Genomic DNA, 19,127 nt, shown 5'->3' with positions numbered 1-19,127 from the left:
ATTTGAAGGGAGTAAACCACAATGAATGCATAGAGTAGATAACAGATAAAAACAAGAAACACAGGAGTGCAGAAAGGATAGAAGAATACAGAGAAGGGGAAGGTAAGTAGAAAATCCAGGAATGAATGATAGATACTACAGAGTAAGTAATGATGATTGTCAGTTTGTGATCAATGTTTGAATAATAGTAATGGTGACAATCTTGAAATGATATTAATGTTTATTGCCACCATTCCTGTGTTAGATGATTTTGATAGAATCCATCCAGAATACCAATCTTTCAATTCAATTGGCCTTCATGAAAGTTTATTGAAGTTGGTTGAGATGGTTGTAAGTGAAAGTAGTTCAAAATTTGGAGATGGCTTCATGAACCCCACCAGAAATCCATGTGTAAGCAATCACGTGAAAGATATGATTCATTGATACCTTGGATATTAGGTAGAATTATTTTTGGTACAGTGACTCGGAGCTCAATCTGAACGACCGATCGCGTCGCCGTCGCAATTTCTACGCGTTGGTTTGTCCGTCGCATCAAAAGCAGCTTTTCAGACAACCATTGGATCGCCATAACTATCGCATGGCAGGAAAGTAAAATGGCGCCCCCAAGAGTTATTCATCACGATACCTCAATCGTTCATACCCCAGAATATGAGGATTTTATCGCAAAGCTCAGAGTCTATCATGAAAAAAGAGGAACGCATTTCGATCCTGAACCACGAGTTGGAACCAAGACTATCGACCTTTTACATCTTTACAATACTGTAATTGAGCGCGGTGGCTATGATAAAGTCAGCGATGAGAAGCTTGCATGGAGAAAGCTTGGTTCAGATTTCAACTTGGGAGCTAATAATTTACCTGCGCTCGCATTTAGTCTCAAAACGACTTATTATAAATACCTAGCCGCATATGAAATCTCGACTTTTCATGGCAAGGTGCCACCTCCTCGTGAAATTTTAGAAGACACAACGGCTAAGGGTGGGGGACTTCTTTTTCGGACTATGGACAATTTTCGACCCTCAATTCGCAGAGAAACTGGCATGCTTGGTACTGAAAATTCAGAGGCTTCTGGCGACGATGGCACACCTGTGCGCGACAGGAATGGAAGTGAAGAAACGCCGGGCTCTGGAGGCAGAGTGACTCGAGGTCTGCGACAAGCTCCTCCACAGCGGGTATTATTCCAACCTGATACACAACCATCTCGACAAGTTCGACAACATCCTTCCGCAACTTCCCATCCACCTCCAACCCCACAGCACCACTTACCCCAACAGCAAACACCATCACATTCGCATCAACATCATATGCCACGAGTCGGCGGCCCCTACTCGCACAACCCTTCCTCTGGTACAGAAAGTATGTCACTCGCGGTTGCAAGTTACGAGCCTCGGCTCCAAATGCCATTGACACTCCGTCCTATAATCACCCCAGGAAATAACCCTGTTGAGTTTGCGCGGCGCCAAAAAGCTTTGAAAGATGCAGCTGCAGCTGCAGAAGGTACCAAAAGTAATGCAATTCCTAAGGGGATGATGTTGCCCGGCAGTAAGTGGTCTAGTTTTCCCTCTGCAAGTGATTTTACCTTTCGAAAGTGGTGGCTAACAGTCCGAAAAAAAGCTGGCTTTGATGGACCTAATATCTATGTTCGTTGCCTCTGTTCTTTGAGATCTGGTATCAAAGAGGAGCAAGATTACGCTCTGCACCACCTGGTTAAGATCTCGATGGAGCGTGGTGATAAATACAAATTCGAAGGATTTCCAGGTTTGGCCGAAGCCCTCATCGAGAAAATGCTCGAAATCGGTTCATTGTTTTACGATGTACATTGGCGGATATCCTACACGGAAGATGGCGAAATGGTCTCCACCACTGATACAATCAATGGTTTAGAAGGCACACCAGATATACTGGAAAGAATCAAACGTTTAGCTAAGCTGCCAGTCGACGATAACATTCAAACCGAGGAATTTAGTGACACTCTTCTTCAGATCAATGAGGCAGCATTGACCATGAGAAATATGGTCATGTTAGAAGAGAACGCCTTTTACGTATCAGAACTTGCACCTCTACGAGATTTTCTCAGTATTGCCTTAAACCTCCCCAACTCCGACACTGTTGTAGAATTAAAACACTACGCTTTAGATATTGCCGAGCAGCTTACCAAATATCTTCACTTCGAGGTTGGAGATCCCCTTTATCTTTCACTTCTCAAACAATTGGATTCACAGGACCGGGGCGCTATTTTGACTTCGCTGAGAGCCATTAGCAGAATATCAATGAATCTGGAGGAGAATAATCTTCTTAAAGGTGTACCAGCATCAGCTGTACAAAACATCATCGATTGGACCTTATTAAATGACGAAGATCTCGCCCATGCTTGTTTAGACTTCCTCTATCAATATACGGCTGTTGTCGAGAATGTGGATTACTTGATCACAGAGGTAAAAGCAGAGCCACTAGTCAAACAGTTGACGCGACTCCTCATGCATGGGGCTCGCATCATCGAAAAGGAGTTTAATCTAGGTACGCAATACAGAAAACCTGCACCTTCGGAAATTGCGCCTATCCCACAAGACTTACTTCTCGAAATTTCCAAGTTCGAGGAACCAGAGCGGAGCTCACGTTGGTTACGTTGTCTTTACGAAGAAGATCCTGATGAATCTATCACGCAAATCGCCTTGTGGCACGCCTATCAACAACAGTTTAGTTACCTGGCTACGGCAACATCAAAGGCACTTCTACCTGCTGCAGATTTTATCAAGAATGTGAGCACAACCTTCGGCGACAAGGCGAATGCCCAGGTTCAAAATGGCCCAGTGACAAAATTTATCATCAAAGGAATTCGATGCCGCATTGAGCCAATAGATCTACAAGGGGAGACATACACCAAATGCTTGTGGCGCACTCATCTTGGACGACCTTGCGGAGAATTCTTCATGACCCCTGAGGCAGGCTATCAGCATATCCTCAGAAACCATTTTGGAGCCCAACTCAATGCAGAGAACAAATACGTAAATTCAGCTGCAAGCCAACAATATGTGTGTGCATGGGATACGTGTTCTCGCTTTCGTTCCTCCCCAGCCACCAAACTATCAGAAGTTGCTACTCATATCAAAGTCCATCTCCCTCCTAAGCGCACTCTTGCTAGCGAGCGCGAATCCCAGGAACCTTCTGGTCCACCTCCAGCCAAGAAACACAAACCTTCATATATCGTCCAGCCACCTCGTATCAGCTTCAAATACCACTATACAGCTGTTGATGAACATAATGATGCAGCAGGTATTCCACTGAGTGCAGTACTAGTTCTCCGGAATCTGGCGAGGAATGTTAGTAAAACCGAAGCAGAGGAGACTGCTCTCAAGGAGGGTGAAGTTCCTTGGGTTGACCGATTGTTTAAACCGGTGGAGCCGAGATTGTTTGCTATTTATGCGCACAATAAGATTTTGGTATGTCATTTGTTATCCTATTTCTTCCCCAAGTCCCCTCATCAATTCTTTCTTGTTTCGATGCAAGCACTCACATGATTATCAAAACAAAATCCACATAACTTTCGTTCATCCGTATTGACCGCAAGGTCGTGGGGAGACAATTTATCTCTATATGACTTTTGGTGTTATCCTGAACACCTAACTCTCTTGCAAGCAACAAGTCATTCGTGTATACTAATTTTTGCAATTAAAATAGGCAACTTACATGACAGATCTTCTCGTTGCAATCAAGGATACGCAGAACTAAAAAGGGGTCTCATCTGGGATATGGAGTGAGGGGGGTGGTATTTCGGGATTCAAGCAAACAAGGAAAATATGCATATGCTTTTAATAGGCATGCACGCATATGATATGTTAAATGGCTAACTAATAAAGGGAGCGGGCGCAAAATCTAAGTATGACGGCTGGGCGTTATGGTTGGTCAGATTTGCCTGGAGAATTAAATTTCATGGTGTGTGATAGATGCCTGACTGCTTTAAAATACCTCCGCAGCCTGCCTATAGTGATGGGCTTGGAATGCTAGCGAGGCAAAGCATTATGAGTTTTGACCCTACTACTGTCATTGTACTTACTGATAACGTATGAGTGAGTGTAAGTGATGATATGAGAAGTTAGAGTAAAATCCAGATGTAATCTGTGTTTAAACTTTACTTAATATAATATTTAAATAATTCAATTACTTTGCTTTCGGGCCATTTTGTTACGACCACAGATCTTATACTAACCAATCGTGTGCTTACGAGATACGATTTGATCGATTTAGTATGGAATTAAGGTGGTGTGGGGAACAAATATGCACAGACCCTGTTAAGCTTAGATCCGGTTCGATAACAATTACAGAACCATATGATTAGAGGATCATATGATGGAGCATTGGAGGTTCGAAGGCTCCTACGGCTCCAGTGGCTCCTAATCACGAAGATCTATATAGCTAGGAAGGATTCCTTATTGTAGAGCTTCGTGCTCAAGGTCAATCATTTAGTATACTCTACTATTACTTACGAATTGCATATCATTATTGCCATTACTTAAGTCCCTGCTTGACGCCTAGTTATAAACCACCTCGAGAGCCTAGAGCACTTCCACGTGATCTAGACGGCAAACCTCGTAACACTAGATAGTCTTAGATTTCTTTCCCTTCGCTCCTCGCACAAAACAACTAATGCCAACGTCAAATGTGAAGATAATAAAATAAAACAATATCAAATCAGACTAAATCATATGAAATTTCCTAAAAAGAGAAGTAAAGTTCCCAGAACCTGCATCCTAAAACCTAAAACCTGATCCCAAAAAGTGCTAAGCAAAAACAAAAGCCAGAAATCGGTATCCTAAATAAATAACTCCATCTGTCCGTCCAATCCTGTCCCAAGCAATCCATCAAAAAAATGTAGTCGATTGACCGATTAATCAATTAACCTCAAAGATCATCCAAATATCATCAAGGCGGCGCTCCACTTTCCCCATACTCCACAACCCCACTTCCCACTTTCCACCTCCGACCAATCATCCAGCCACACTCACTCACTTAGTAATAAACCCCAACCAATCCGCTACAATCAATGTAACCATAGCATGGGGAGCAATCCTCACATAATACGTACCGAAACCTCTATAAAACCTCAACATACCCTCTTCCCTCGCAACCTTCAAAAAACAATCTCCCATCCCTTTATAAATCCTCTCCTTCCCTCTCCCCTGTTTCTGTAACCTCGTCTTCACAAAATCAAATGGCAGACTGAAGAAACTTGCGAAAAATCCTGCGACGGCCGACGCGGTAAGTGTTTGTGTCTTTGGATTCCATTGCGTATGTGTCTTGAGTTGTGATTTGGCTTCGGAGAAAAATGCTAGTTGTCCGAAATTAAGTGCCATGGCTCGCACAACCGTCGGTGCACATCCAGCCCAGAGAGCCGTGATGCCTTCGGATTTCGTGATGGATGTTAGGGCATCGATGACAGATTTGTAGTTTTTGCGTTGGGATAGGGGTTTTAATCCATCGGATTGCATACGGATGAGTGCGAGATCTGCAGGGTTGCCTATCATAGCTGCTAAGCCACCCGCTGTGAGACCTGCCGCGGCGCGTTCTTTGAAACCAATGGTGGTATTGTTTGCTTTTGAGCGAGCGGAGAGGGTGTTCATGAAACTGTCGAAGAAGCCAAGACGAGCGGTGGTGTAGACGGCTTGGCGGAGGAGGCCTGCGCTGAGACCAGTGTAGAGGTCGAGTGCTTTACCCGAAGCAAGAATTTCCCGCGTGACGGATAATGGAGTTGGTTTGGGACCGGTGCGGATTCCTTCCCCGGCGAGTTGGAGACGTACTTTTATCATATCGATGGGTTGGATGACGGTGGTGGCTGTCATGCCTGCAAGACCACCGTTGATGAAGGGGAGAGCAGCACGCATGAAGGGAGTATGGAGGATGTCGTTTTTAACGGCCATGGGATCTGCTTTGGCAGATTCGGCAAAACGTTTGGTAGTTTCCATTGCTTCTGATGTTTTGTTTCTTGCTGCTTCTGCAGCTTGTTTGATGGAGTTGGTGGTAGACATTTTAGGTTTTGGTAAGGGTTTGTATTTGAATTAAGGTAGGTTGGTGGGTATTGAGCAGTTGTTTTGCTCTGCAGGAGATATTGAATTATTAGCAAAAATAGTTCTACATCTAATGTATCATGATAGAATCAGAGAAGTGGGAAATGCTGTTTATATGTATAGATCCAAAAACAGCCTTGATTCTTGGATACCGTGGGAAACCGATCAATCTCATCTCATTGGACTATTTGCATGGGTCCAAATAAATGTATACATGCAGCTTGCAACAACGATGACATGGCTCGAGGCGTCATACTAAAACGCTCGAACAGGCCCTGGGATTCGAAAACCATTCCGGAAACAAGCGAAGCACTTGGAAGTTCGAGGATGAATGTCAAATCGTTATGAGCGGGAAAGCGGATAACCTTGGTAAAACAAATAGATGAGATAGAGAAACATGTATTGCTTACCTGAAATGCTCCGCGTACCGGATTGCTGCAACCGATTTACCGTTGCGCACCCTGGGTAAGGAAAGTGGACTTGGCTGGTGGTAACTGGATTGATTGATATGCACAGTCGATCATCTAGTTAATATCAGTCATATACAGACAGTCTTCTGCTGATAAGGACGAATTCATATAACGTCGTTTACGATCTTAGATGAGATGGAGAAGAGAATTGAGGTTGTAAGTTTGCAAAAATAAATAATCGGAAGACGACAATAATAAGTAAATGATAAAGATGGCTTTTGATGGGCTCAACGTATTGGTTGGGTCGTGTTTGATTTCCCGGTGGCCGACTTGGTATACTGAAGCAAGAGTGGTAGGATTGATTATTGGGTGCGGGGTCGAAGGTTTGGATCGTTTGATTGATTGAATCCTGTTTGGGCTGCAAGGCACTTTTACTTCTTGGTGTGTAGTGTTATACTACGCCTGCTACAACATGGATTGACTTTTTTTATTTACGGATGAAACGAAAAATAAAAAGTGCTTCCAAGGTTTGTGAAGAAAGAATCTAATACCAATCATGAACCGTGTCTTAGCAACTTGGCTTCCTATCGGGGCTGCTAATTCTTATCCTCTTCACGTTATCTGGGATTACCACATCGCTGAAATAGCACCGGGATTCTTTTCTCTTTTCCTGTTTCCGAGGTATCACCCTGAAGATTTGGGGGATGTGATGGGAGAATACGGGTATACCTCAGGCTGATGTAATTCCTTCCATACTGGTAATGCATGATTGTCTGTTTTCGGGAGGTCACTTTATGTTCTACAACAGGAAAACAGGACAACAAAGACAAAGGATGAATGAATTTACCCTTGTTGTCGATGACCATTTTTTCTTTTCAGAACCACATGGTTTTAATCTATTTTCTGGATGTTCTGATCATTCATGAATATTTGTATTTTATATCAAATCTTTCAGCTAGCTGTAGAGAGCTCATACAAAGCTCATACATTTAAGTGGAAATAGATGCATATTCTGAAAGTAGTTTGTGTCGTTTATCTTGGTACCTTTCTTGGTATCTCCACTCCTCCAACTATGGGTATCAGAAGTTATCCGACAGCCAAAATGCGGGGTAGCTTATACCGTAAAGGTTCTAGTCTCTTACGCATCCCTTGATTCCATTCCCATTTGGATCTCCATAACCGGTCCAAGCTCCTTTTCCACATGGGACCACTGGATAGACACGGGATATGAGAATAGTCAACAGATTCATTTCTTTTTATCAGTCTTCGTCCATCTCATATCAATTTACTACAATTTCAATACAATACCCTCACATGTTTATCTTCACAGACCACATCGATGACAACAAAACCGCTTTACATGTCCGAATCCCTATACAAAGGCTGAAAAGAATATCGGTCCTTCCATATCTCCCCATATCTTCTCTTCATCCAGTGACACAAAAGGAAAAGAACAGACGCGCACATGCCAAACTCCATCAACCAATCCACTTCCTTCATCTATTAAATAGTTGGCTCCCCACCACACTCATCACCGACAAGCGCAATCTCCCACAATGCGGCATTCATCAATATTTAGATCATTCCGATAATTTATCGTCTCCTTTTCCGGATGCGAATATCGCGTTCTCTTTCGCGGCTTGATGATATCATGTGTGGAAGTGTTGGAGAGATCGAGTTGTTGATATTAGAGAATCGTAACCGTGAGTGCCCGAGACTATGCGATAGGAAGCGAGTAGGAAACGCGTCGAAAACCCGTGGGGGTGGAGGAATTGGGGCTGTGGTGGGGATTTCCCGTGTGGAGATACCATGACCATTTGAACTGAAGGTTTTACGAGGAATAAGCAACGAAAATATTATTGCACTTTTATCGGATGGTTTTGTTACTTTTTGTATGTCTCTTCATCGTCATCCATATGTTGGCTTGATCTGGTGGTTCGATCTTTTAGGATGAGGTTGCGATATCAAGTCAAGGATAAATTAAAGAGGTTTGAGCAAGTGCAATGACATCACGATAACTCACGATGATTAAAGGGAAAGAAGTTTATCTCCTCAATGAGAAGTTGAAAAATTAACGCCAGGTCCTGAAGAGCCCCGCTCAAAATGACTCGTTACAGGGGAAGCCTATCCATAAGGATACCTTAACCTGCGGTCCGAATGGTATTCGGTAGCATGCTTGATCAGAGCATCATTTAACATCCCATCAGTCCCAATGTTTCATCGTACCAAACCTCCTCTAATTCTCCTTATCTCCCTGCTTGTCATTATTGTTCAAATCCACTTCTTGCGGGTAGACTTCGCCATAAGTCCTGTCGTAATCTTCCATCCAGCCTCCAATACCTGCCAGTAGCTGGTCTTGTGATACAGTATCAAATAATATTTCGAAATTTGAGAATTGATCACTTCTTGTGGTTGTTCTGCTGGTAGTTGAGGTAGAGATAGATGTAGACGTAGGTGAATATCCATGATGTTGGCTGTGGTGGTTATGATGAGCGGAGGAATTCCTCTTCCTATTGTATATCAGTATCTGATGTGAAAGTGGGGAATGTTTTATTTACTTCTTTAAAGCACGAGATTGATCGCTTCGTGAAGTCGATCTACTGGTCACGGAAGTATAAGTACCTTCATGGTGATTTTGTTGTTGGTGATGGTGGCATGCAGCTGAATCTTGCTTTCTATTCCATATTAGCTATCTGTCTGGTGTAAAAAGAGCGATGGTACTTACATGGGCTTCTCCACAGTCTGAGTCATGGTTAAGTAAACCCCGACCAAAGTGTTCAAGACACTACTAATTTCCAACCTACACATGAGTAACTCACTAATATTCAGAACAGCAAGCTGCTGGGAAATTGAAATACTTATCGAACTTCCACTTAATACCTGTATACCATTGTCCCTCTCTTACTCACCGACCAAACTTGAAGGCATACTCGATTTAACCACGTATCCAACTCATCAGTACCAAGCAAGTCATCGAGTCCTGATAGTGACAAAAGTATAATATCCAAGGGAATATCCGCAGGGCATTTTTTAAAACCATCTCACAAGGCTAAGCATCTCATTGGACGACCCAGTCCTCGAGAACCTCAACGACAGCGAATGGTGGTGGGAATCTCTCTAACGACAAATCAAGAAAGACATAGTTTCATAAAAAAAATACACATCATTGGCGCAGAGAAGCTCAATGCGTCACTGTGTGACTTTTGAGCCGCGATATCTACTCAACATACGTGGTTGGATTAATGAACTGCGGCTGTGATGAACAACACATGCATAAGTGAATTTTTACTGGGCATGTAAGCACTTCAAATGTGTATATATGAGTGCTACATACAGTATTTGGTTACACGACATGGTATTCCGGTTCCGGGCGATTTCTATATCTTCCGATTCCGCGCGCTGTTGTTGCTGCTGCTGCTGCTGCTATTATATTTGTAGTAAGATTGGGTTTCTTAGCCCTACCTACCTATCTAACTACCTACCTAATTAATTAATATCATCTCAATTTCCCACAATCAATTTATTCTCTAAATCGAGTCTCGACTCATGTCCGTATCCGTAGCCGTAGTGTGTAGTAATTATGGAAATACCATACCCGTAGAAAGTCTAAACCCCGCTCCAAAGCCCAAGTTCAAATATTCTGATTAACCTATAAAAGTTTTTGATATTCCCAGTCCTTTAAAATTATAATATCAGTATATTATTGTAACGATACTGTACTGGAGGCAGCGGCTGCCTCAGGTTCCGTCGATTGGTAGTTGTGGGTTAAGGCTTTATCACTAGTATTCACTTGGAAGTGAAGTCGTTACTAGATCAAGTAGAATGTAGGTAAACTAATTGATAACTAAGTTGAGCACGAAGCTCCTAAACTATGAAACTATTCTGACTATACACTATCGATTTCCTGATTGCTAGCATAGCTAGCACATCACGTGATTCTACTTTTCACATGACACTGATCCTGAGTGTTACAAGGTTTGCCGTCTAGATCACGTGGAAGTGCTCTAGGCTCTCGAGGTGGTTTATAATTAGGCGTTAAGCAGGGACTTAAGTAATGACAATAATGATAACGTGGTTTATCAGGACCCTGTACACTTTTACCTCAATTGCCCACATTCCATTGAAATAAAATTACAACAATACTATAAATTAGAATTAAATTACATACAATTCAAAGATCAATTAATGCTAGATCGAACTGACAAGTTCGTGCATTATGTGAAGCACTACCACATTTGCTACATCGTCGTATAGTAGCTTGCCTCCTTGCTGAAGAATCACCATTTGTAAATTCGTCGCGTCGTATCTGATCTTCTACATTCTCTTGTTCTAATATATCATGCCCATCTTCTACTGAAAGTGCTCCTCCTTTTCGTATTAAAGCTTTTCTAGCTCTCCGGTGTTTACTAAGTGCTTCATTTGCTCTGCGGAGACTATGAACCTCAGCAGCTAAAAGCGTATTCGCATGAGTTAGGAGCTCTGTATCCTTAGCTAAAGCTGCAACTGTTTTAAATATTGGAGTAGATGAGCTCCCTTGATGCCGAGCAATATGACTTTTCACTAAAGTAGATTGAGAAAGAGCTTCAGTTGGATTGTGAGGTGTTTGAGATTGCCATATATCAGGATCGGCTGATATTGATCTATTTGATGGAGTTCTTATTCGAATATCTAGCTTTGAAAGTACAATTTCCGGATTAAATGGGATTAGCCCAGCTCCGCGGAACCCAGCTTTACCATTTGGTATGGGTGTTGCTTCGGTATATGCAGCTTTGAAGGCTTGAAAGAACTCGGTTTTGGTAATATGAGTGATATGCGCCTTGATAAAGTTCTTGATTTGTCGACTATATGAATACTTTAAAGAACCAAAACAACCGATATCGAGTGATTGAGTTAAATGCGAAGAATGAGATAGTAAACTAAGTAATATAATGTCGTGTTCCTCGCAGTATTCCTGAAATGCTGGCGATTTATGACTTTCATGCCCATCAAGCACTAGCATTCGATATCTACCCACTTTCCTACTTTCAGTATGTTTGTTGAAGTGCTTAATCCATTCAAGACCTGTCTCATTATCTGTCCATCCATTGATAGTAGGTTTAATAAGCCAATCGTACGGTAAATCGCCTTCGGTATACCAATTTGAGAGGTGGTATTCGCCTTTTACTATCAAAAACGGAGGTATATTGTGACCTTCTCCATCAACACAAATAATCGCTGTAGTTCATTCCCGATTGCCTGGTTGTATAGCTTTGTTTCTTCCACATCGATCAACTTTAGTAACTACTATATGTGGTGATATTTGTCCCATCATAAAGCCTGTCTCATCGAAGTTGTAGAAATCGCAATCCGGAATACCATATTTGGCCTGCATATTCGATACCAATCGAAACCATCTTTCAATAAGCTCTGAATCTTCGCAGAGAGCTTTTTGAAAGTCATAAACACAATTAAAACGCGTCTTTAATTCTGTATATCGTTTCACAAAACGATGAGCCCAGAGCTTTCCAACCTTCTTCGCACCCCGCGTTTCGAGTATGTAATTCGCCATATCTTCTACATCACTTATTCGAGGACTAAACCCTCTTTCATCCATATCCAATATATATTGGAGAAGCGATTTCTCCTCCAATTCTGTTATTTTATGATTTGCTGGTCGACGTTCAGTAAGAGGCAGAATTCCATTCATTCTAGAGGTAGGGGTAGTATGAGGTATATTATAGAGTTTTGCAGCTTTCCGAATACTCAAATTTTGAGATATACGAATAGCCTCAATAGCTAAATTGATTCGAGCTTCTTTTGAAGTAGTTTGCATAATTAAATATTGATAAATCGCGTGTTGAAGTTGAAAGGTAATAATTGAGGTAAAAGTGTACAGGGTCCTGATATGTACAGGGTCCTGATAAACCACGTTATACAATTCGTAACTAATAGTAGAGTATACTAAATGATTGATCTTGAATACGAAGCTCTATACAAAGTAAATCCATCTTGATTATATAGACCTTCATGCTTCATAGCTCGAATGGAGCGAGGGGATCGAGCTTCGATCCTTTCGCTCTCCTCGATCGAAGGGCTCGAGAGGCCAAGCCTTCGAGCTCTTCGAGTTCTCGCGTCACGTGTTATTACGAATCCCGTGACCTAATTGTTACTTGTCGTAACAAAAAATTATAAATATTTAATTTTTGATGTTTTTGATAAGAAAAGTGAGTCAAAAAGAGTAGTGGGCCTAAAAATGAAGTACTAGACTTTCTTTCTACTTAGTATATTTACATAAGATAATCGATATCAAAAATATCACAGATATCAACAGATTGAAAAAGAGAGAATATCTAAATAGAGCATTATTAAACAGATAGATATCTATACCTCCATAATTTCATTCCAATACATTAAATACTTTTCTTCCCATTTCTAATTGCCCTCTGAATTAAACTCGACTTTCAATCCCATTCATTACGTCTATCTTTCTTTTCTTGGCTCATGAAGAAGAAACCAACTCCTCCTGCTTCTCTCCAACTTCACGTCTACCCGCAGCCTCCTCAAGATTGTCCGCCTTTCTCAATCCCATTTGATTAGTATCCCATCCCTTACTCTCCAAATACTCTCTAAAGCTCAAATCTTCCGTGGTAATAGTATCTTGTCCAACATGCGGTAAAAAGCAAAGCGCCAAGATCGCACTTAGGATACATCCAGAACTCGAAACATAAAATGGATATTGCGCTGAAGCGTTTGCGTCACCACCGGCTGCCTCAATGTATGGGAAAATATAAGTGCCAACAAAAGCACCAATTTTACCGACGGCAGCTGCAATAGCATAGTATTGACCTCTCACGCCAGTTGCGGAGGTTTTAGATGCGAGAAGTCCAATGTTATCGCCTGGACCAAGTTCGCCAAGGGAAAGGAAGATTCCGTATACAACCACGAAAGCTGGAACGTTCTTTACTTTGGACAAGACCGGGTACAATCCGGACATGATAAAGCCAACAACACCCTGTAATGTGACTCCTATCGCAAGAGCATATCGTGGTCCAATCCAATCGGAAAAGAAGGATCCGAGAATAGCTCCAGGAATATAGAAGAGATTGATGACGGTATTCCAGCCGAATGATTGAGAAAGTGGCGCCGAGTCTCCGTAAATGTTACTGAGAATCTTAGAGGAGTAGATACCGAATGAATAGGTGGAGAACTATTGCTGTGTTAGTATAAATCAATCCGATAAATTGAATCTTTACATACGTCGTAGATGAACCAGATCAACGAAACTATCAATAATCTGAACCAATAGTATCTGATCACAAGACCGTAGGGAATTTTAACATTTTTCATGCTCTCCCTATTGATAATTAGCAAGTTTTAAAAACAATCAAAGCCTAAACACATACCTCTGAAATTCTTCTGGCTCCTTCAATTTGAGTCGGAGATAGAATAAGAGTAATGGAGGAACAACACCGAGACCAAGTGAAATTCTCCAGGCAGCTCTCAAGTGATCTTCAGAGCAAATGACAACCATCAAGTATGGTACAAAAGCACCGATAACAAAACCCCAATCGATCATGACGTTCGTGAAGATAATAAACCATCTGTTTCGAGTACCAGCTTTTAATTCTCCCGAAGCCTCAGAACAACCCACAGATCCAGCGGGATATTCTCCTCCAATTCCTACTCCGACAAGGAAACGATAGGCAGCAAGTGCAGCGAATAAACCCCCTGTACTCCCTTGATATCCATATGAACCAGCGCCAAGAGCAGCAAAGACGATAAGAATCACCGTGGACAGCGTAAGTGTATTTGCTCTACCCCATTTGTCACTGGTGTAACCAAATATGATCATACCAGCAACAGTACCAGCAAATGTAATCGCAGAGATGTTTTTAACGGCGGCAGATTCTGTGTATGTTTTTCCGTAAATTTTTCCGAGCATGGTAGAGACTGATCCGATTACCTGCATGGAAAATGTTAGTATGCTTTTATACTTGAAGAATTTGGAGTATAGAAGATTAGCATACGTTATTGATGTAACCATCAGAGAATAATCCCGAACCACAAGCCATCGCTGGCCAAAGACGTTCCCATTTTGTCTTTGGAATGTCGGCGAGAGGGTCACTGTTTCCTGGACTCGAATTCGAATCGACAGTAAGATCATTGGCCTCGGCCGCGGATTTCTTGTTCCGATTAAACATTTTCCTTGAGTGACAATCGCACAAGAACCTAAAGATTAGATGTGGGATTTGAATCTTTGAGGAAGATTGTGAGAAATGTGGCCAGAAAAAAAAAGGGCGGGCAAGTAGTCAGTCTTAAATGAAAATGAAATGTAACGACGTATGGAAGGTCAGCTAAGTCAAATTGAAGCTAGCTTTTACCTAAAAGTCTGGGGTCTAGAAGTGGGTAGGTAGGTAGTCTGTAAATGGTAGATAAAAGTAAGTCAAGCTTTCTGTGCTAGGGTCAGTAGCTTAAACCCAAATACGGCTACCGTTATTGTAATATTGATACACTTCTCCCCTTCTCCCCTTCTCCCAGTGATTATACTTGCATATGGACTCGACGGGTAGTGCTAAATTAGTAATCCCACTCTCCTGCAGTATCTCTTAGCAGCAAGTGAATCTGTTTAGAATGCATAGAGTAGGTAGGCAGGCAAGGACATGGATTTGTGACATCGAATATAACCAATTGTTGGTGCTTGAACCTGATGATCTCTTCCATTTTCTTGATTGGGAGAGACCAATAAATAAGCTAGTCTTGAATTGGATTCTAGGATTCTGCCACTCATCAATCAAATACAAATCAATTTGGCAGGTGCTCGAATCTCTCTCTCTCTCTCTCTGTCTGTGTCTCGGTCTCTCTTTTTCTCGTCTGCTGCGATGTAACAGGCAAAGGCAGGGCATAGAGCTGCATGTGATGCCCAGCCCGACATACTAGGTATGAATTCATGAGTTGATTGTGACGTTGTGGGCTGCGAGAGTAAGCCGGTCGTGTGTGCATGTCAAAAACTTCCATCCAATCATCAGCATCCATTTCCCAGGTGGGGTGAATGTGGATATGACTTGCGGAGTAAAATACCTGGTAGACAGGACAGAGTAAATTGTGGACCATGCTAGGTAGTCTGTGGACCGCCCTCCAGCTTTTTTAGACGAAAAGTATGACCGAGGTCCTTGCGATAACCATCAACTTTGCAATAATGTGTTTTGTTTATCAGATAACAGCCGCCAATCTTTAATCCACAAGTTCCATTTATACATCCCTCATATCTCATATCTCATATTCTTATCTCTCATCCATCATCTCTTATCCCGAGAAGAAACATGTTGAATATCAAATCACTAAACCTTCAGATTCATCACGAGTAGGTATTTTCACTAAGGCTACCAACATGACTCAATTTTGAATATAACGTTACCTCCGTCAACTCGGCATAAAATCCAGAGCATTTATTAAAGCCACTCGCTCAACCCGATGGGAAACTTATCCTACCGGTCTCCTTCTAACCTTGCTTATCCTTGTTTGCGGCGATATCAAGCTTTCTACTTCCGTCTGGTGGAGAATCCAGTCAGCCCATTCATCCAATCGTAAAAAGGTGATGAAGCACGCCCATCGACGATAAGGGAGCCTATCGAAAATAAATCCGCGCCGGTTTGCCCGATTTCGACCATGGGCCACACTAAGAGATAAAAAATGGGATAACGAATTGCTTACGACTTTACTCAATGAAGAAGGATCATCCCAGTGTCCCAGATTCTCTCTTCTTTTGACACGAACCGTTTCGACTCGCGAGTATTAGCATGTGCATGTGCATGTACAAATGCTGCTTATTGGATTGGCTACCTACTATGAGGTTATAGTATACCGTTCCAATTCTTCCAATCTTGGTTAAAAATTGGTAATTTGTAAAGACGCGTTAGCATGCCTAGGTAGTTTCAAGGATATAGATAAAGATCTAGTTTCTATCCAAACTGTCGGGCAAGAACTACTACCCTTGGCATAGGATTCTCAATACCCAAAGGACAAATATTTTTTGTTTCTTTCTTTTCCCAATTAGGACTTGCCCAACTTGTTATTCCGCATACTCGCGGATTTCGGATTAACTGATAAGAAAGAGGTTTCGGAGATAAATGTCTCTTTTTTCCATCTGTATCTTTCGTCTTCCATCAGCCCCGTCATGCATTTGAACATTGCATTCTTCTGTGCCACCGCCTTTTTGTGATGTTGATGAAAATCCCGTTTCGAGTGGTAAATAATGATGTCTATCATATTTATACCGGAAAGCTTCAGCCCTATCTGGTGTGATCTGACACCGTTTAGAGTTGCTAGAGTTCAACTCTCCGGTACTCACCAAGTGAAACACAACGATGTCGAGTTGACCGAAACCCGTGACTAGCCAACCAACCTTGAGGTAGCCGAACAATGGAATTTGACTTCAAAGTAGAATTAGCAGACGACATTACTACTCTGTCGAGCCAATTTCCTCTTCTTCTTCTTTACCAATTATTTGGGAATCTCCATACACTTTCAATTCATTTTGTCTTCAATAATATAACTATGTAGTAGAGATTCAAATACTTTGAGTACCTGAAGTTTTTTATGAATTGAATTTTCCCCGTAGTTCGTGGTGAAATATTATTTGGTTCATAAAGAGAGTGAGTGCTCGAGTAATTATAAGAAAAGTCATTTCTTTATTTCAAAATCATGCCAATAACATTATGTCATTTCAGTATCACAGTTCACTGCCCTTCGAGTCCAGCAATCTAGCCATCCATCGCTTCCATGGTTTTCAGAATCTATAGCAACGCATTCCCCGTTTGAATTCTTTCCCTATCACCACTCCTTCACAATTCTCCCTTATTTGATGTATTGAAGTCAAGTTTTTCTCTACGACGAGCGCTCTGAAAAACTGTATGTATAGGTAGTGATATGATAGTGCAGCCAAAAGCGCGCACTTGATCATGATTCTCTCCTTTCTGCCATATTCTCTTAGTATCCATGCATATCGAGAGGTGAATAAGGAGTTGCAAACGCATTAGTTTACGTACACTCGTTTACATGGTTGCTCTTTCCAATCCTATCAAATGCAGAAATGGAAGATTCATCCAGTGCCTCTGCATATTAGAGGGAGAACACTTCATCATACTTCTGCGATATTCCTTTCGGCGGCGCGGCTATGGGTGAAGGTCGTCCATCGCATGACCAATTCGTGGATAGTATCTACAATGCATAATAGGAATAGTTAACTCCATCTTGAAAACCTGTAGGCTGTGCAGAGATAATCCGCAAGCCGCGGATCATCTGTGGATTATCCACCAGAGCAATAATCCGCCCCGCAGGGCCCCGTTGCGCAGTCTATGAACCTGCATACAAACGTGTTCTAAAGCTTGAATCTACTCTATATATCAGTCATCAAAGAGAAATAAATCAAGAACCCGTTTTTTGAAACGCAAAGAGGGATGAAATATCTGCACACTCACGGAATGGCTTCCTGCATCCTTAGAGCACGTAATCGGGCAGGAACTTTGAAGTCTGGATCGTAGTTCGATAAAAAGAAATTCTTGAAATCTGAATCAATCCTGCTATTTCGGTTTGATGCGAATATTCAAATCATGACTAGTGGGCTCATTGAGATTGTTTGAGCGAGATATAAATCGAGAGTACTTTTATGATTTTAATTAATCTTTGTGGAGTTATTGATTTATGGGAATGCTATTTTTGTTATAAATGATAGTTGAAATGAGAGGAGCGATTAGAATGAATGTAAGAAAGAGTGTTTGTTTTTCAAAAGAAGTTTCCTTAGTTTTCATTGTGGGAAGTGCGGTGAGAAGTGCAGTGAGGGGTGCATTGACAACCATAGTGACAACTGCAGTGAGTTGATAACATGAACGATTGAGGACAACTCTTTAGTTGTGTGTCTATAGGAGTAGTTGTCTCTCATATCAGGATATAATCAAAGGACCCCAAATTTTTCCAGTACAGAGAGTGCCGAGACACAAACTAGTATAGAAGGGATGAGAATAGGTTCAGATCTCGGAAGAATTATCTACCGGATGTCGGAGCCTGTTAACACCCGTGTGCATTCGGCAGGAACAATTACAACATATATTAACATAACCATACAGCTTTTAGCGCTGCTGCATGCTTTTTGATGCTACTGCCCATTCCCTAGCGCTGGTGCATACTTCCTAGTGTTCTATGCACCATGTTTGTTTTCTATAAAGTAGATTCTTGTGTTTGCAATTACCAACTCAAACAATACACCCAAATCCACGGTTTACTCATATACCTAGTACTCTCACATTGGTCCTTCATCACGTTGGTCCTTCATCCCTTCATCATATTGGCCCGTCATGATCGGTCATCTTGTATTGAGGCCATGCCATCTTCTTATCACCAAAGGCAGATTCAAATCCAGTCTCCCCAACCTCCCCTTTCGAAGTTCTCCGCGAAGTCATATCATAGCACTTGCTATGATCTCCAGCTCCTCCAGACTATGGTCTCAGGTATGTTTGCATCTGGAACATCTTTGTTATACTTTTAATTGTTAAAAGGAATAGAAGTTACCGGTACTAATCACGTGTCGTGATTAGTAATACGGTTACCTAAACAGGCTAGATTAGACGAACCATAAGCAGGCATATTGGTTCTCTCCGAGGATACCAAGAGGAGATCTTAATAT

General features: G+C 41.8%; 9 protein-coding genes across 9 annotated transcripts; 2 read left to right on the top strand and 7 right to left on the bottom strand.

Moving 5' to 3' along the window:
* Positions 1-593: 593 nt before the first annotated feature.
* SS1G_02435 (hypothetical protein) lies at positions 594-3,726 on the top strand (the record flags this gene model as incomplete). Its single annotated transcript, XM_001596168.1, has 3 exons — positions 594-1,539; positions 1,612-3,437; positions 3,676-3,726. 3 exons carry the CDS (start codon positions 594-596, stop codon positions 3,724-3,726), a joined length of 2,823 nt encoding a protein of 940 aa, XP_001596218.1.
* A 1,274-nt stretch (positions 3,727-5,000) lies between these two features.
* On the bottom strand, positions 5,001-6,020 carry SS1G_02434 (hypothetical protein; the record flags this gene model as incomplete). The annotated part of the gene is made up of 1 exon (XM_001596167.1): positions 5,001-6,020. The coding sequence occupies one exon, from the start codon at positions 6,018-6,020 to the stop codon at positions 5,001-5,003; it is 1,020 nt and encodes a 339-aa protein (XP_001596217.1).
* Positions 6,021-7,458: 1,438 nt separating this feature from the next.
* Positions 7,459-7,719, bottom strand: SS1G_02433 (predicted protein; the record flags this gene model as incomplete). Its single annotated transcript, XM_001596166.1, has 2 exons — positions 7,459-7,539; positions 7,612-7,719. 2 exons carry the CDS (start codon positions 7,717-7,719, stop codon positions 7,459-7,461), a joined length of 189 nt encoding a protein of 62 aa, XP_001596216.1.
* Positions 7,720-8,118: 399 nt separating this feature from the next.
* On the bottom strand, positions 8,119-8,286 carry SS1G_02432 (hypothetical protein; the record flags this gene model as incomplete). The annotated part of the gene is made up of 1 exon (XM_001596165.1): positions 8,119-8,286. The coding sequence occupies one exon, from the start codon at positions 8,284-8,286 to the stop codon at positions 8,119-8,121; it is 168 nt and encodes a 55-aa protein (XP_001596215.1).
* Positions 8,287-8,705: 419 nt separating this feature from the next.
* SS1G_02431 (predicted protein) lies at positions 8,706-9,220 on the bottom strand (the record flags this gene model as incomplete). Its single annotated transcript, XM_001596164.1, has 2 exons — positions 8,706-8,979; positions 9,195-9,220. The coding sequence occupies 2 exons, from the start codon at positions 9,218-9,220 to the stop codon at positions 8,706-8,708; spliced, it is 300 nt and encodes a 99-aa protein (XP_001596214.1).
* A 1,380-nt stretch (positions 9,221-10,600) lies between these two features.
* Positions 10,601-12,017, bottom strand: SS1G_02430 (hypothetical protein; the record flags this gene model as incomplete). Its single annotated transcript, XM_001596163.1, has 4 exons — positions 10,601-10,611; positions 10,673-10,918; positions 11,204-11,626; positions 11,825-12,017. 4 exons carry the CDS (start codon positions 12,015-12,017, stop codon positions 10,601-10,603), a joined length of 873 nt encoding a protein of 290 aa, XP_001596213.1.
* Positions 12,018-12,947: 930 nt separating this feature from the next.
* SS1G_02429 (hypothetical protein) lies at positions 12,948-14,649 on the bottom strand (the record flags this gene model as incomplete). Its single annotated transcript, XM_001596162.1, has 4 exons — positions 12,948-13,655; positions 13,706-13,802; positions 13,852-14,411; positions 14,476-14,649. The coding sequence occupies 4 exons, from the start codon at positions 14,647-14,649 to the stop codon at positions 12,948-12,950; spliced, it is 1,539 nt and encodes a 512-aa protein (XP_001596212.1).
* A 1,279-nt stretch (positions 14,650-15,928) lies between these two features.
* Positions 15,929-16,905, bottom strand: SS1G_02428 (predicted protein; the record flags this gene model as incomplete). Its single annotated transcript, XM_001596161.1, has 3 exons — positions 15,929-16,230; positions 16,531-16,737; positions 16,797-16,905. 3 exons carry the CDS (start codon positions 16,903-16,905, stop codon positions 15,929-15,931), a joined length of 618 nt encoding a protein of 205 aa, XP_001596211.1.
* A 1,297-nt stretch (positions 16,906-18,202) lies between these two features.
* On the top strand, positions 18,203-18,637 carry SS1G_02427 (predicted protein; the record flags this gene model as incomplete). Its single annotated transcript, XM_001596160.1, has 2 exons — positions 18,203-18,316; positions 18,578-18,637. The coding sequence occupies 2 exons, from the start codon at positions 18,203-18,205 to the stop codon at positions 18,635-18,637; spliced, it is 174 nt and encodes a 57-aa protein (XP_001596210.1).
* Between the last annotated feature and the right edge of the window lie 490 nt (positions 18,638-19,127).

Source organism: Sclerotinia sclerotiorum, genomic scaffold (genome assembly GCF_000146945.2).
Source record: "Sclerotinia sclerotiorum 1980 UF-70 scaffold_3 genomic scaffold, whole genome shotgun sequence".
Classification (NCBI taxonomy): Eukaryota; Fungi; Ascomycota; class Leotiomycetes; order Helotiales; family Sclerotiniaceae; genus Sclerotinia; species Sclerotinia sclerotiorum.
This window is presented reverse-complemented; position numbering and strand designations above follow the sequence as displayed.